This window comes from Grampus griseus (genome assembly GCF_964374135.1).
Source record: "Grampus griseus genome assembly, chromosome: 14".
In the NCBI taxonomy this organism is placed as follows: Eukaryota; Metazoa; Chordata; class Mammalia; order Artiodactyla; family Delphinidae; genus Grampus; species Grampus griseus.
Window position 1 is genome coordinate 21,115,526 of NC_139008.1, and position 12,695 is coordinate 21,128,220.

General features: G+C 48.0%; 1 protein-coding gene across 1 annotated transcript in view; it reads right to left on the reverse strand.

Moving 5' to 3' along the window:
• The window catches only part of OTOA (otoancorin), a gene marked incomplete at both ends in the record, with an annotated part of 59,881 nt that overhangs the window by 21,291 nt on the left and 25,895 nt on the right, over positions 1 to 12,695 (reverse strand). Inside the window, 7 exons of the mRNA XM_082671269.1 lie at positions 1,567 to 1,660; positions 3,248 to 3,438; positions 4,495 to 4,630; positions 6,713 to 6,786; positions 9,212 to 9,329; positions 9,505 to 9,563; positions 12,306 to 12,446. Coding sequence (XP_082527395.1) covers positions 1,567 to 1,660; positions 3,248 to 3,438; positions 4,495 to 4,630; positions 6,713 to 6,786; positions 9,212 to 9,329; positions 9,505 to 9,563; positions 12,306 to 12,446 — 813 coding nt within the window. The remainder of the gene's footprint in view (positions 1 to 1,566; positions 1,661 to 3,247; positions 3,439 to 4,494; positions 4,631 to 6,712; positions 6,787 to 9,211; positions 9,330 to 9,504; positions 9,564 to 12,305; positions 12,447 to 12,695) is intronic.

Sequence of the window (12,695 nt, forward strand, 5' to 3'; positions counted from 1 at the left end):
GGAAGATTTTCCAGAAAGGATGCAGAAGAATCTGGGAACAGCAACTGCTGCTGAGGAGAGAAGCTAGGAACCTAGAAACGTGGGGCGAGAAACTTCTCATCCTATAGCCTTTGGTATAGTTGGGATTTTCTAACCAGGAGCATGTATTACTTGTTCTACTAAACATTTCAGGCATTAAAACAAAAAGTAGAGAGAATAATACAACAGAGCACCCATGTGGCCAGAACCCAGCTTAAGAAATAAAACATCACAAATATAATTGATAGCTCCCTCCCTCACCCTTGGCCTCCCTCCTTCCCCAGAAGTAACTGTCACCCTGAATTTGATATTTGATAATTAACCATTCTCATGTACTTTTAAAGTTCTCTTACATAGGGCATTGTTTTGCATGTGTTTAAAATTAACTAGTATTTATTTATTTACTTCGTATCCTACTGTACATATTTTTTTGCAACTTCCATACACTGTGTTTCTGAGATTTAACCATGTTGATACAAGACTTTTTCGATTTCAAAAGCTGATTTTTTTAAAAAGATTAGATAAGCATTTAAGATATATGCAGCTGCTGCTTATGACTCTAGGTTTGGACACCCCAGGAGATGATTTTACCATGACTGGACACTGGAATGTTGCTGTGCATGTGTGAATCTGGGTGACGTGCCAGGTGCTCAGGCCCCCTGAGCATGTATGACAACATACATCTTGCGTGTGTGAGTACAGGGGTGAGGGTGTATGGACGTGCTTTGTGGTTGATCTAACTCTTGTTCAGTAAACATCCCCTCTTACCCCACCCTCCACCTGCATGGAGGAGACTTCCTGCCCCACTGAGGTGGGCTTGCTCATGTGACTTGCTTTGGCCGATAGAAAGTGACAGCCGGCCATTTTCCAGCCCAGGCCTTAAGGAGAACTGCACTTTGCACTCCCTTTTCTAGAGTTTCAGACTTTCACTGTGAGAAGAACACGCTCCAGGTAGCCTAGCCCTAGAGGCAAACTCAGTGTCCCAGATCCACAGACCAGTCAGCAAGAAATAAATGCTTCCTGTTGCATGCCGGTGAGATTGTGTGCCTTTGTTACACAGCAGAAGCTGACTAGTACGTGCTCATCTGGCATGCCTCTTGGCCTTGCCTAACTCTTGGAGAGTTACTCCAAGTAGAGTGTTAGTGCTCAATAAAGATTTGGTTTTGGATTAAATATGTTTGCCCATGTGATTGCACACACTGGACACACATATGCGTGTGCATATGGCGCTGGTGGGTGTAAGCCCTCGAACAGGCGTGCATGTGGGAAGCACACAGATAGCAGAGTGGCAGCTAAATGACAGCTCCCAGCCTGTGCACATCTGGGCAGAGGCCAAGTGAAAGACCCTGAGCTCGTTTAGGGCTGCCTCACTCCCTTTCCCTGAACCTTGGGCATCCTGGAGTGGAGCTGGAAACACCTGAGCTCTTTGAGGCAGGCAGGAAGTTTCCAGAAAAACAAACTGGCAGCAAACCCAAGGGAATATAACTAACCACACTTTCTCTCCCCTTCAAACTCCTTCAGCCTTCTAAAGATAGAACGCAGAGGTACCTTTGTGGCAACAGAGCTTAATTCATCTCCTGAGAAAAGTACTAGAAAGGGTCCCAAATCCTTTGTCGTCTCAGCTGTCCAGTTCTGGGGGAGTCTAAGGAGAGATAATAATAAACAGTAAATGGAAAAATCACGCTCTTGTCCTTGTCCCCCAGCATCTTTTTCTTTTAGGAAAAGATTATCTTTATACCTGGAGAGGCTGTCAATCACTTGGTCCCACGTCCCTAACCAAGAAAATAGACATGTGATGCAAACAGACCAATCAGAGTCATCCCTGGCAATTGTGATGGAGCTACTAGAGAAGCTCTCTCTTTCTTCTGGCACCTCTAGCAGTAAAAAGGATATTGGAGGCCATTCCTCTCACCAAATGGAGAAAATAAAGGCCACAACCAAGAATACAGAGCTGAGAGATGGGAGGAACACATTCCTGATGACATCATTTGAGCCCCTGGATCCAGCCATGCCTGAAGTCCCATCCATTTCTAAACTCAGTAAACTCCCATGTTTTAGTGTGAATTGAGCTACTGAATTTCTGTCATTTGCATCAGAGTGTTTCCTTCCTCCCTTTTCTCAACAGAACAGTAAAGATATATTGGCTCCTTTTAAATTACCATAATGGTCTCCTCCTATAGCAAGATGAAATTTCCTCTCGAGCCTGGCAGAATAATAACAGCACTGACACAGGATCCACTGTTGTTCTTGTGGAGACCTCAAATGTCCACGGGGAAGTGCCTCACACTAGGATATCTCTAAAGGAGGTCTGCCCAGTTAGCAATGATAACCCTTCTCCTAGGACCAAGGCAAACCACCCCCGGCCAAAAAGCCTCCCCTTAACTCTTTGATTAACGATATTACCCCAATAGACTGTAAGTTCCATGAGGGCAGGAGCCACACTTAATAATAACCACTGTATCTTCATTCCTAGTCAAAATGCTGTTGTCACATACTCAGTACTACATGCCAGCCACTGTTGTAAGTGCTTTAACACTTAATGCGTTAACTCAGCTAATCATCACAACAGCCCTGTGGGGACTCTCACTGTCCCCATCCTACAGATGCAAAAATAAAGTGCAAAAGACTGCGTATCTTTTCCCAGATCACACAGACAGCAGACGGTAGAAAAATTTAACCCAAGGAGTCAAGCTCCCAAGTCCCAGCTCTTAAACTCTCTATAATAGTAAGTGTCTGGGACACAGTAATTACTCCAAAAACATTTGTTGTCTAACCGTTGACCGATATCTAGGCCCTACTCAAATATCTGACCTAACTTCAGAAAACTCTGCCTGGGAAAGAACAGCTGTCTTCCCCCAGGGACTTCTCACTCACCCAGAGCTGACGGTGCCTCGATTATCGGCATTAGTATTATTGGTGGTGGTGTTTCCCAACAAAAATAATAATAACACCTCCACGCATTTGTAAAGTACCATGTTTTTGACACCCTTTCCCTTTCCACAAGCCAAGATGTACTGGGCAACCACATGAGGCCTGTAGCACAGCTATCATTCTCACCTTACAGGGAATCTGAGGCCAAAAGAAAAAAGATCATGTTTCCAGAATCAATCGAAGTGTCTAACCTCGTCCTAAGTTAGAGACTCTGCTCTGAGGCAGGAGCGCCAGGGCCGGGTGCCCCTTCGCCAGCCCCCCTACCCCAGCCCGGGAGCCGAGCCCGGGCCCTCCTCACCCGTGCTGTTCCAAGAGCCTGAGCCTCACTGCCACCTTCTGCTGGGGGCTGAGGTCCAGGCAGTCTCTGAGGCTGTGCAGGGCAGTGGCCCAGGCCCTGGGGGACACCCCACGGTGGATGACGGCCGCTGGCAAGTGACAGAGCAAGTTTCCCAGGATGTCCACGGTGTACTCATCAGCAACGGAGTCATTCTGAAACCAACAAGCGGAGCTGGTGGAAAGGTCCAGTGGGGCTGGATCCCGTAAAACACTTCCCGACCCCAAACCTCGTAAAGGTTCCAGGATCTGAATCGCCTACCCTGCCATGGCCCTGTAGAGAAGGCACGGGGCCTAATTTTACCCCAGGGGCGCCGGCCCCAGAAGTCTGGGGGACCCCACGGGGGGCGGGTGTGGGTGGAAGACACCCATCGTGAGCATTCACTCAGTGAGGCTGTGGTCAGCGTCGCTGTGATGGCTCTGAGGATACCTCAGAGTTCCGTAACCCTTATAATGATAGTACTGCAATAATAAAAACAGCACTTCAAAGTTTGCACGGCCCTTGAAAGCCTCCAGAGCTCTTTCTCAAAATGACAAAAATAGCTAACATTTATCGAGTGCTTACTAGGTGCCAGGCACTGTTCTAAGTATTTCCATGCCTGAATCCATTCATCTTCAAAGTAACCTTAAGGGGTAAGTACTAAAAAAAAAAAAAAAAAAAAAAGAGTGAATACTAATATCATCCACTTTTCCAAGATAAAGAGACTGTCACCTCTGCCCTTTGGGCCTTTGCATTAAACAATATATTAGCTATTTCATGTCCTCAATACTCCATGAGTAAAGTGCTACAGCACCCATCTTACAGATGAGGAGACCAAGGCTCGGGAAGGGGAAGTGACCTGTCCAAAGCCACCTAACCAGGCAGTGGCAGAGGCGTGTCTAGAACCCAGACCCCATGTACTGTGCTCCTTCCTGTCCTCCAGAGCGGCCTGCCAACATTCAGGCCCCAGAATGGGTCCCCAGAACCAGTAGCCAAGAGTGTTCCACCCAGTGGTTTCAGAGCCCACTTGTGGCGGGTCCCCAGAACCAGTAGCCAAGAGTGTTCCACCCAGTGGTTTCAGAGCCAGCTTTAAGACCCACAAGTCAGACTTGTGGCCATCACATCAGACTTGAGAGCCCAGCCAGATCCCCTGAGGGCTCCCCAGGATGGCCACAGATACCTGGAGGGGAAGGGACACCAGTGAAAGTGTCACCCAGGAAGAGTTTCCTTACCAGGCACTGCTGTACTTTCTTGAGGACTGAATTCTTTTTGTGGGAATCTAAAACCAAGGAGTCCAACTGACTCTTCCCCAGGCTGATCAGAAAGGGCACACACTGGGAGGCTGGGACAGAAGCCAGGTAGCGAGCCCTGGAGAGAGATGGAGAGAATGAGGGAAGGAAAACAGTGGCTGCTCTGTATTTGTCCCTGAAATCGGGGTCTGTATGCCCAAGAGCTTATCACAGGGGTGTTCCTTAAATGCTGGTTCTCCCCAGAGATGTTCTGTCTCCTCTGGGCAGGTAGCAAGCCTCCTACCCATCATTTTCCTAATTTGTGGGTGGGAAACAAACTTTGCGTAATGCTCTTCTCCTACAGGTGGGAAACAAGCTTCTCATCATGCCCTTCTTCCATGACCCAGCAGCACTGATCAGAGAACAGGATCTCTATAAACAGAGGTTGGCTGGTGGACTGGTTGAGGGGAGATGAGGAGAAAGGAAATGAAAAGGTAGAAGAAGAAAGAGACAAAGAGAAGAGAGAATAAAACACAAAGTGGAGGGAAAAGGACAAGAAGGAGAGAGTGGAGAAAGTAAGAGAAATGACTCCCAGTTCTGTCAACCCCAGTCCAGAACTCTCCTCCAAGCTCTTGACCGTATATTCTCAACAGGAGCGATATCACCCCCGTGGGGAGAAACTGGTTCAGGGAGAGGGAGGGATGGGGGCAGGGAATCTTAGTTATTACAATGATTTGTGATCCGCCAAAGCTCAACCCTACTCAACAAAATCTTACTCCTTGTAATTTCTCTCACTAGGGAGAAATTAAGGTTTTCCCCTTCGGGAGGCAATAATGAAATAAAGGTTGAGAAAGACCGCTCTGGAGCCATGTGGCATCATGGCCACCTGACTGTTCCCAAAGCAAATTCAACCTCCTCCCCCAAACATGTTCTGCCTCCTCTCTGCCATCCCAGACTCCTTTGTCTCTTTATCCCCAAATCTGTCCTTGCTAGCATCTTAATATTACTCAAATCTGTTCTCGCCTCTCCAGTCCTAGTATCACCATCTTATTTATTTCTTCATTCATTCATTCGGCAGATATATACAGAGCATCTGTTGCATGCCAACCACTGTGCTGGGCACCAGCTACCACCATGAACAAGACATGAGGGGAAGGCCCCTATCTTTGGGATGCTGTAGGGGGAAGAAACACAGAAACCAGTTAATAAAACAGATCATTTCAGCTAGTGATGAATGTAAGGAAGAAAATTAAATGGCTCTGTAATGCAGAATGATATGGGAACAGCCAGGAGAGCCCCTCTGAAGGCATGAGCTGAGACATGGATGTGTGGAAGAAGACAGCCATGCCAAGGTCAAGTTTACAGAAATAAGCTTCCACTGTCTCTCTCCTTCTAGCCAGGCCCCCTGCACTCCATCCTCTATATGGACAGTAGTGATGATCTCTCCCAGAATACAAGTAAAACACCCCAAGGTGTCACACAAGCCCTCCCTTGACCTTTCTGCCCTTCTCATTTGAGCCCCTGGATCCAGCCATGCCTGAAGTCCATCCCTGGACTTTCCTGAATCCAAAGTTACCTTTTATTGCCTAAGCCAGTTTGAGTCAAGGTTCTGTCACTTTCAACCAAATATCAACTTGATATTACAATTGGCTTCATGCTTGTCTGTTTTTCCTCCATGAAACTGTAAGCTCTTATAAGGGGAAAATTTACTTATCTCTGAGAGCTTAGTATGTAGTAAGCACTCAATAAATATTTTTAATTCAATGAAGACAATGGCAGCAAGAGAAGGGAGAGGGAAATAAACAGGAAAAGAGAGAAACAGTGTCCAGACCATATTTAAAAATCAGGGCTGCCCCCCCATGCCTGAACACCCACACATACCAGGAGAAATCCCCACTGCTTCCATCAGCCCTGATTCCCCTGGAGCCTGGACACAGCTGTGAGGCCAGCCCAGATGTGACCTGCTTCACTGGCACTCACTCCTTCAGGCTCAGGTTGCTTTGGCTTTGGTTTTTAAATAACAAGAAAAAGCAGGAGAGTCCGTCTAAAATATCAACGTGAGGCTCAGAATTTAAATCCTGATTCTCAAGGACTTAACTGTCGAAGGCACTGTCCACTTGCCCCTGTTTCCTCACCAACACCCAGGGAGAGAGAATCACTTTGGCTTTGGTGACACCTGCCAATCTTACTGAGCCAGAAAGGGAGACTGATGTTCACTTACGGGAGTGTAGCCAGGAGGAAGGGTGGCATAGAGGACCTGGAAACTTCCCAGTATTTCCACGCCAAACAATTAATCTAAAAGATTAAAGCAGTGCCAGGAATTTAGTCCAATAATAACAAGGGCAAACACAGACTGTGCTTTCGGTGTGTCAGGCACTGTTCTAAGTGCTTTACATACGTTCACTTATTAAACAGAACACCCTACAGTGTAGGTAACACCACTGCACCCAATGTATGGATGAAGAAACTGAGGCGATAATAAGATGCACACAAAAATTTAAGTCTGAGAATGCTCACCACAGTTTTATTTATAACTGCAAGCTGTGAGATGGAACCTTGATATACATCCGTAGGGGACTGGTTAAGCAAATTATGGTATAGCCATACAATGGAATACTATGCAAATACTTTGGTAGATTTATGCGTGTGTGTGTGTGTGTGTGCGTGCGTGTACGCACACGTGCACATTATATACATTTAAACAGAACATTGTGTATGGTATGAGCTCATTTGTGTGCCTTAAATTACATGTAGATATGTTCTATATATACGAAAAATTCTCCAAGTCAATAGCAAACTTTCTCTGTAGTTAACTTCTGGAGCAGAGATTCTCAGCCTCAGCACTACTGACATTTTGGACAGTGTAACTGTGTTGCAGGAGCAGTCCTCTGTGTTATGGGATGTCAAGTAGCATCCCTGGCCTCTACCTGCTAGGTGCCAGTAGCATCTGCCCCAGGTGTGACAACCAACGGTGTCTCCAGATATGGCCAAATGGTCCCCTGTTGAAACCATGCTCTAGGAGAAATTTTACTTTCTCTCTATTGTTTTGTTTTATAGTAATGTGCTTTCAGCTAAAAGATAAACAATAAAGGCAAATTTTCTAATTAACTGGTATTTGAAGGTTCTGAGAACTGGGCAAAATCAGGTAAGGAGCTTTATTGGGACAACTCTTCCTGTTTGAACATGTAGGTCTTCCTCAAAGCTGGCCTGAACTCCATCCATTGCATCAGTTTGATGAGTGGAAGGAGACAGCCACGCCAAGGTCCAGGTTTCAGAAATAACCTGCTTCCCACCCTACCTGGGCAAGGCTTTTAATATAGTTCAGTGGTTCTCACCAGGGAACCATGAGAAATGAAAAATATCAGGCTTCACCCCAGAAACCCCAGGGAAACTCTGCAAGTGGGGCTCTGCAATCTCTGGTTTTTTAACAGTTTTTTTGAGGTATAATCAATATACAAAGAACTGCACATATTAAATGCATACACTTTGATGAGTTGGGCATATGCAAACATCTGTGATTCCACCACCACAATCAAGGTAATAGGCATGGCCAACAGTTCCCAACGTGTCCTCCTGTCCCTTTGTTTTGGTTTTTGTGGACAGAGCACATAACTTGAGAGCAACCCTCTTAGCGAATTGTGAAATGCAGATACCATATTGTTAACTGCAGGTGTTGTGTTATACAGCACATCTCCACAACTTATTCATCCACCAAAACTGAAACGTTATACCCATGGACAAGCCTTCCAGGCAATGCTGATGCAAGCTCGAGTTTGAGGACCACTGACAGAATGAACAATCTGAGGGAATGACAGGCTTCATTAAAAATTTGCCTGTTCCTCTAATGATCTCAAAGGATTATACACCCGGCTTTTCCCTTCCTGGCTCTCGGGAAGAAAAGTCATTGTTTGGAAACTTTTCATTCAGATTTGAAATGCACCAGGCCACCTGCTCACCCTCTCAGACTCTGTACAGCCGACCGTTTGCACTCCAAGTCCAAAGCTGCCCCCAAGGCCCGCTTTTACTCACTTAGATACAGTGAAAGTCAGTCACTGCCTCTGGTCTCCCCAAAGGGTTAAAGAGTCTCCTTAACTGTTTGGAAAATGAAGTTTTTTTGTTTTTTGTTTTTTTTTGTGGTACACGGGCCTCTCACTGTTGTGGCCTCTCCCGTTGCGGAGCACAGGCTCCGGACACGCAGGCTCAGCGGCCATGGCTCATGGGCCCAGCCACTCCACGGCATGTGGGATCTTCCCGGACCGGGGCACAAACCCGTGTCCCCTGCATCGGCAGGCGGACTCTCAACCACTGCGCCACCAGGGAAGCCCGGAAAATGAAGTTTTAAATGAACACTTAAATTCTCCTAGAGGACTATTTCCATTCTAGGCTACCTCTGGAAAGGGTATGAAAGTTAGAGGAGGGTATGACCTGCAGGCCCAGGAAAGCATAATTGTGGACATGCAAAACGGTATCCCTTCCAAGTGAATTTTGGGGTTCAAATCTGGGTATAGAATAGCCAATCTACTGAAACTCTGGCTGTAGAGACATAGGTATGTGGAGCTTTTAAAAAAGAAATTGGAGAAAACCTGGCTCCGTATTTGGCCCCATATCATCACTTGCATCAGTATGATCCTGGCACAAGCATCTTAAGACGCCACAGTTAATTCACCCAGCGACCGGGTAGGGAGAGAGAATTAGAAACAAGGAAGTGCTTCGAGGGTACCTGATACGGTGAAAGCAGAGAGAAGTTGTTCTCAAAATACTGGAAATGAGCCAGAAAGGAGTCCACGCTCATGGCCTCAATGTGGGAGCACATCACACCTTTGACCAGCTGCCCTGCGCTACAGAACAAAACAGGGACCCAGGAGAAAAGGAGAGTAGGGAAGAGGAAAGAAGGAGCAAGCAAAGGCAGATCTGATCTGACACCAGCCGCAGGCAGGACTGTCCAACTCTCCCTCCTGGGAAATAGGCTCCTCGGGAGGGAGACTCCAGAGGGCTCGTCAGCCCCAGGCTTACCTCAAGAGCTCCTCGGGCCGCCTGGTTGTCTTTGACAGAAGCTCAAAAAGGAACAAGGCCTGAGGGAAGAGAATGATTGCCATGGGGGTGGAGCACTCACCTACCGTGACGAGTCCTATGCTCCCATTTTACAGATGGGAAAATGGAGGCTTTGTTACTTACCCAGAACCACACAATTGCTAAGCGGCAGAGCAGGGACTTGAGCTGGTGTCAGGTAATTGCAGAGTCCATGCTCTCACACCCCAGGTGACCCTGCGCTCCAGGAGGTGAATGAGGAGCAAAGCCAGGGCAGCAAGCCTGGAAGTTTACCTCCTGTGCTCTAAGAAGCTGCTGCCCAGTTGAGGACCCCCTAGAGCCCCTATTTTCATGCCCACCTGCTGTTTCTGAGCACACGGCATCCCAGAAAACAAAACGGACGGATGAATAGACCAGGATGGGCTAGAAAGTTCCAAAAGTAAAGTAAGTCCTGCTCACAACAGCGCTCCCCTCAAGCCCTCCCAGGTGGGCCCCCAGGAGAGCAAGGCCTCGTAGGCAGGGGCGTCATTTGTTTCAAGGAACGTAATTTTACGGAACACCTAACGTGCATATACAATCAAATACGACATTCATCCATTTTATAGACTCTGAAACTTTGAACATAATTCCCTAAACAGAATAAATTATGAGCTGGCATTAGGCGGAGGCATCGGTGACATGACAGCTGAGCCCAGGAGAAAGGAGCAGCAGGGGAGGTAAGTTCCAGGCACTCTGTGTGTGGCCCCAGAGATTTCCTCAGGCACAGGATCAAGTTCCAGGGTCCCCCCATCATCTCCGCCATCTCAGGGAATGACCTCCATCAACTCAGCTGCTGAGACAAAAATATCTTCAAAGCACACGTGGCAGGACATATTCTCCAAAGTGATCGCCTATTTTCTGCCTAATATGCTCTTCTAGAAGCTTCCGGAGCCACTCCCCCATCAAGAGATGGAGTCTGCTTGTAGCTGGAGGTGGGTGGCATGGTGGGGAGCTTTGCGACAGCCCCAACAGACAGAGCGCAGCAGAAGTGATGCTATGTGACTTCCAAGGTCACCAAAGATGACAGCTTCTCCCAGCTCTCTCTCGGGACACACACCTTGGGAGCCCTGAACCACCCCTATAAAGCCAGCTGCCCAAAGCCACCATTCTGGACAGTATCCGACACCTAGAAAGGCCGTAACAAATTACCACCAACCTGGTGGCCTAAAACAATAGAAATTTATTCTCTGGAGGCCAGAGGTCCGAAACCAAGGTGTCGGCAAACTAGGTTTCTTCTGAAGGTCTTGGGGAGAATCTTCCCGCACCTCTTCCAGCTTCTGGTGGCTTCTGCTTGGCCTGTGGCTGCACACCTCCAGTCTCTGACTCCGTCTTCACGTGGCCTTCTCCTCTGTGTGTTTCAAGTCTGTCTTCTCTTCTGCTGTCTGCGTTTTCCGCTCTTATAAGGACACTTGTCACTGGATTTAGGGCCCATTCAGATAATCAAGGAGGATCTCATCTTGAGACCTTAATTAAACCTTCAAAGACCCTTTTTTCCAAATAAGGTCACATTCCCACCCACAGGTTTTGGGTGGACATAACTTTGGGGGGGGGGTACCGTTCAACCCACTACATGGAGAGACCACACCCAGAGACACCCCCAGCTGTTTGAGTCTCCCCAGCCCAGATGTCAGACACATGAATGAGACGCCAGGCCCAGCCACCAGCTGAATCCAACTTTGTGAACAAGCCTAAGCAAGAGCCTTGGGAACCATGGGAGTAGATAAAATAATTGCTACCCCACTGAACCTGGCGCTGGTGGGTAACCAGCAACAGATCACGGGCACATAAGGCCTGATGCCTCCCCTCTGTCACACCCGCATCCAATCCAACAGCCAATTCTGTCACTGTTAACTTTCAAACTGTACCCAGAATCTGACCATTGGCCACCACCTGCATTGCCAACACCTGGTCCAGGCCACTGTACGCAGTAGCCTCTTAACTGGTCCCTTTGTTTCCTCCCTGCTCTCCTCAACTCAGTCCCCAAGCAGCAGCCAGAGTGATTCTTCGAAAACCAAAGTCAGATCCTGTCCCTTCTCAGACGCCCCTCAGCTCCCTTTCTTGCCCAGGGTAGAAGGCAGTCCTCACAGCGGCCACTCCACAACCTCTCTGAGCTCAGCGAGGTCACCTGTCTAAACAGCTCACCCCCTAAAAGGTCTGGCCCTCCCCCGGTTTACTTCCTCCTTAGTGCTCAGCAGCAGCACCCGTCACCTAACAAGGCACACGTTTAATTGCTGACCTTCCGCACTGTCTCCCTCGCTAGGATGGAAGCCCCCTGAGGGCAGGGACTTCCCTCTGTTTTGTTCGCTTCTGTGTCCCCAGCACCACACACAGCGCCTGGCACCTGGGGGGCAGGGGCTCCACAAACACTGACGAGTGAGGGAATGAACAGCAAGTCAGGGGAAGTTCCGAGGCCGCAAGTCGGCCTCCACAGCCCAACCCTCCCCAGGAGGCCCCAGTGATAACTGCTCTTATGCACAGTGCACTGCCCAGCACAATTCTCCTGAGAAATGATCCCCGTTTTGCCAGGAGAAAACTGAGGCCGCGGGAGGAGAAGCAGTGACCCCAAAGTTAATAAACAGCAGCCCCGGAATTCATGCTCGGGTCTCGTCTAATTTAACACTACGCTATTCTATCTCCTGAGTGTAATCACAAGAAACAAGTTTCTTTTACCAAATTAACCTTAGAACAGACCTTTCCCACAAGACAGTCAGAAACCCAGGCACCACCTCTGGGAGTCACAGTCGTACCTGACTCCGCCGGAGCTCCTTCTCTTTCAGGACTGTGGAGTTGAATCCAGGTTCCCTCCATAAATCAAAGAGAGACACTTCCTTAAAGAAAGCCCCTTGTATTTCCACAATGCCCGAGGCGGTATCTCCTGCTTCCATCACCTGTCAAAAGTGAGAAGAAACATAATAACGACCTTGCAGAAGGTACATGGAGCATTGGGTGAGGGCCAGGCACTCTCTCTAGTGCTTCACTGGCAATAAAATCCATCAGGTCTGCTCAGCAACCCAAGGAGGTGGAGATGATCCTTATCCCCATTTTACAGATAAGAAAACCGAGGCTTAACGAGTAAGGCTGAAAGTCGATACATGAGATTTAAGCCCAAGTCTGTCTTATTCCAAAACCCACACTCT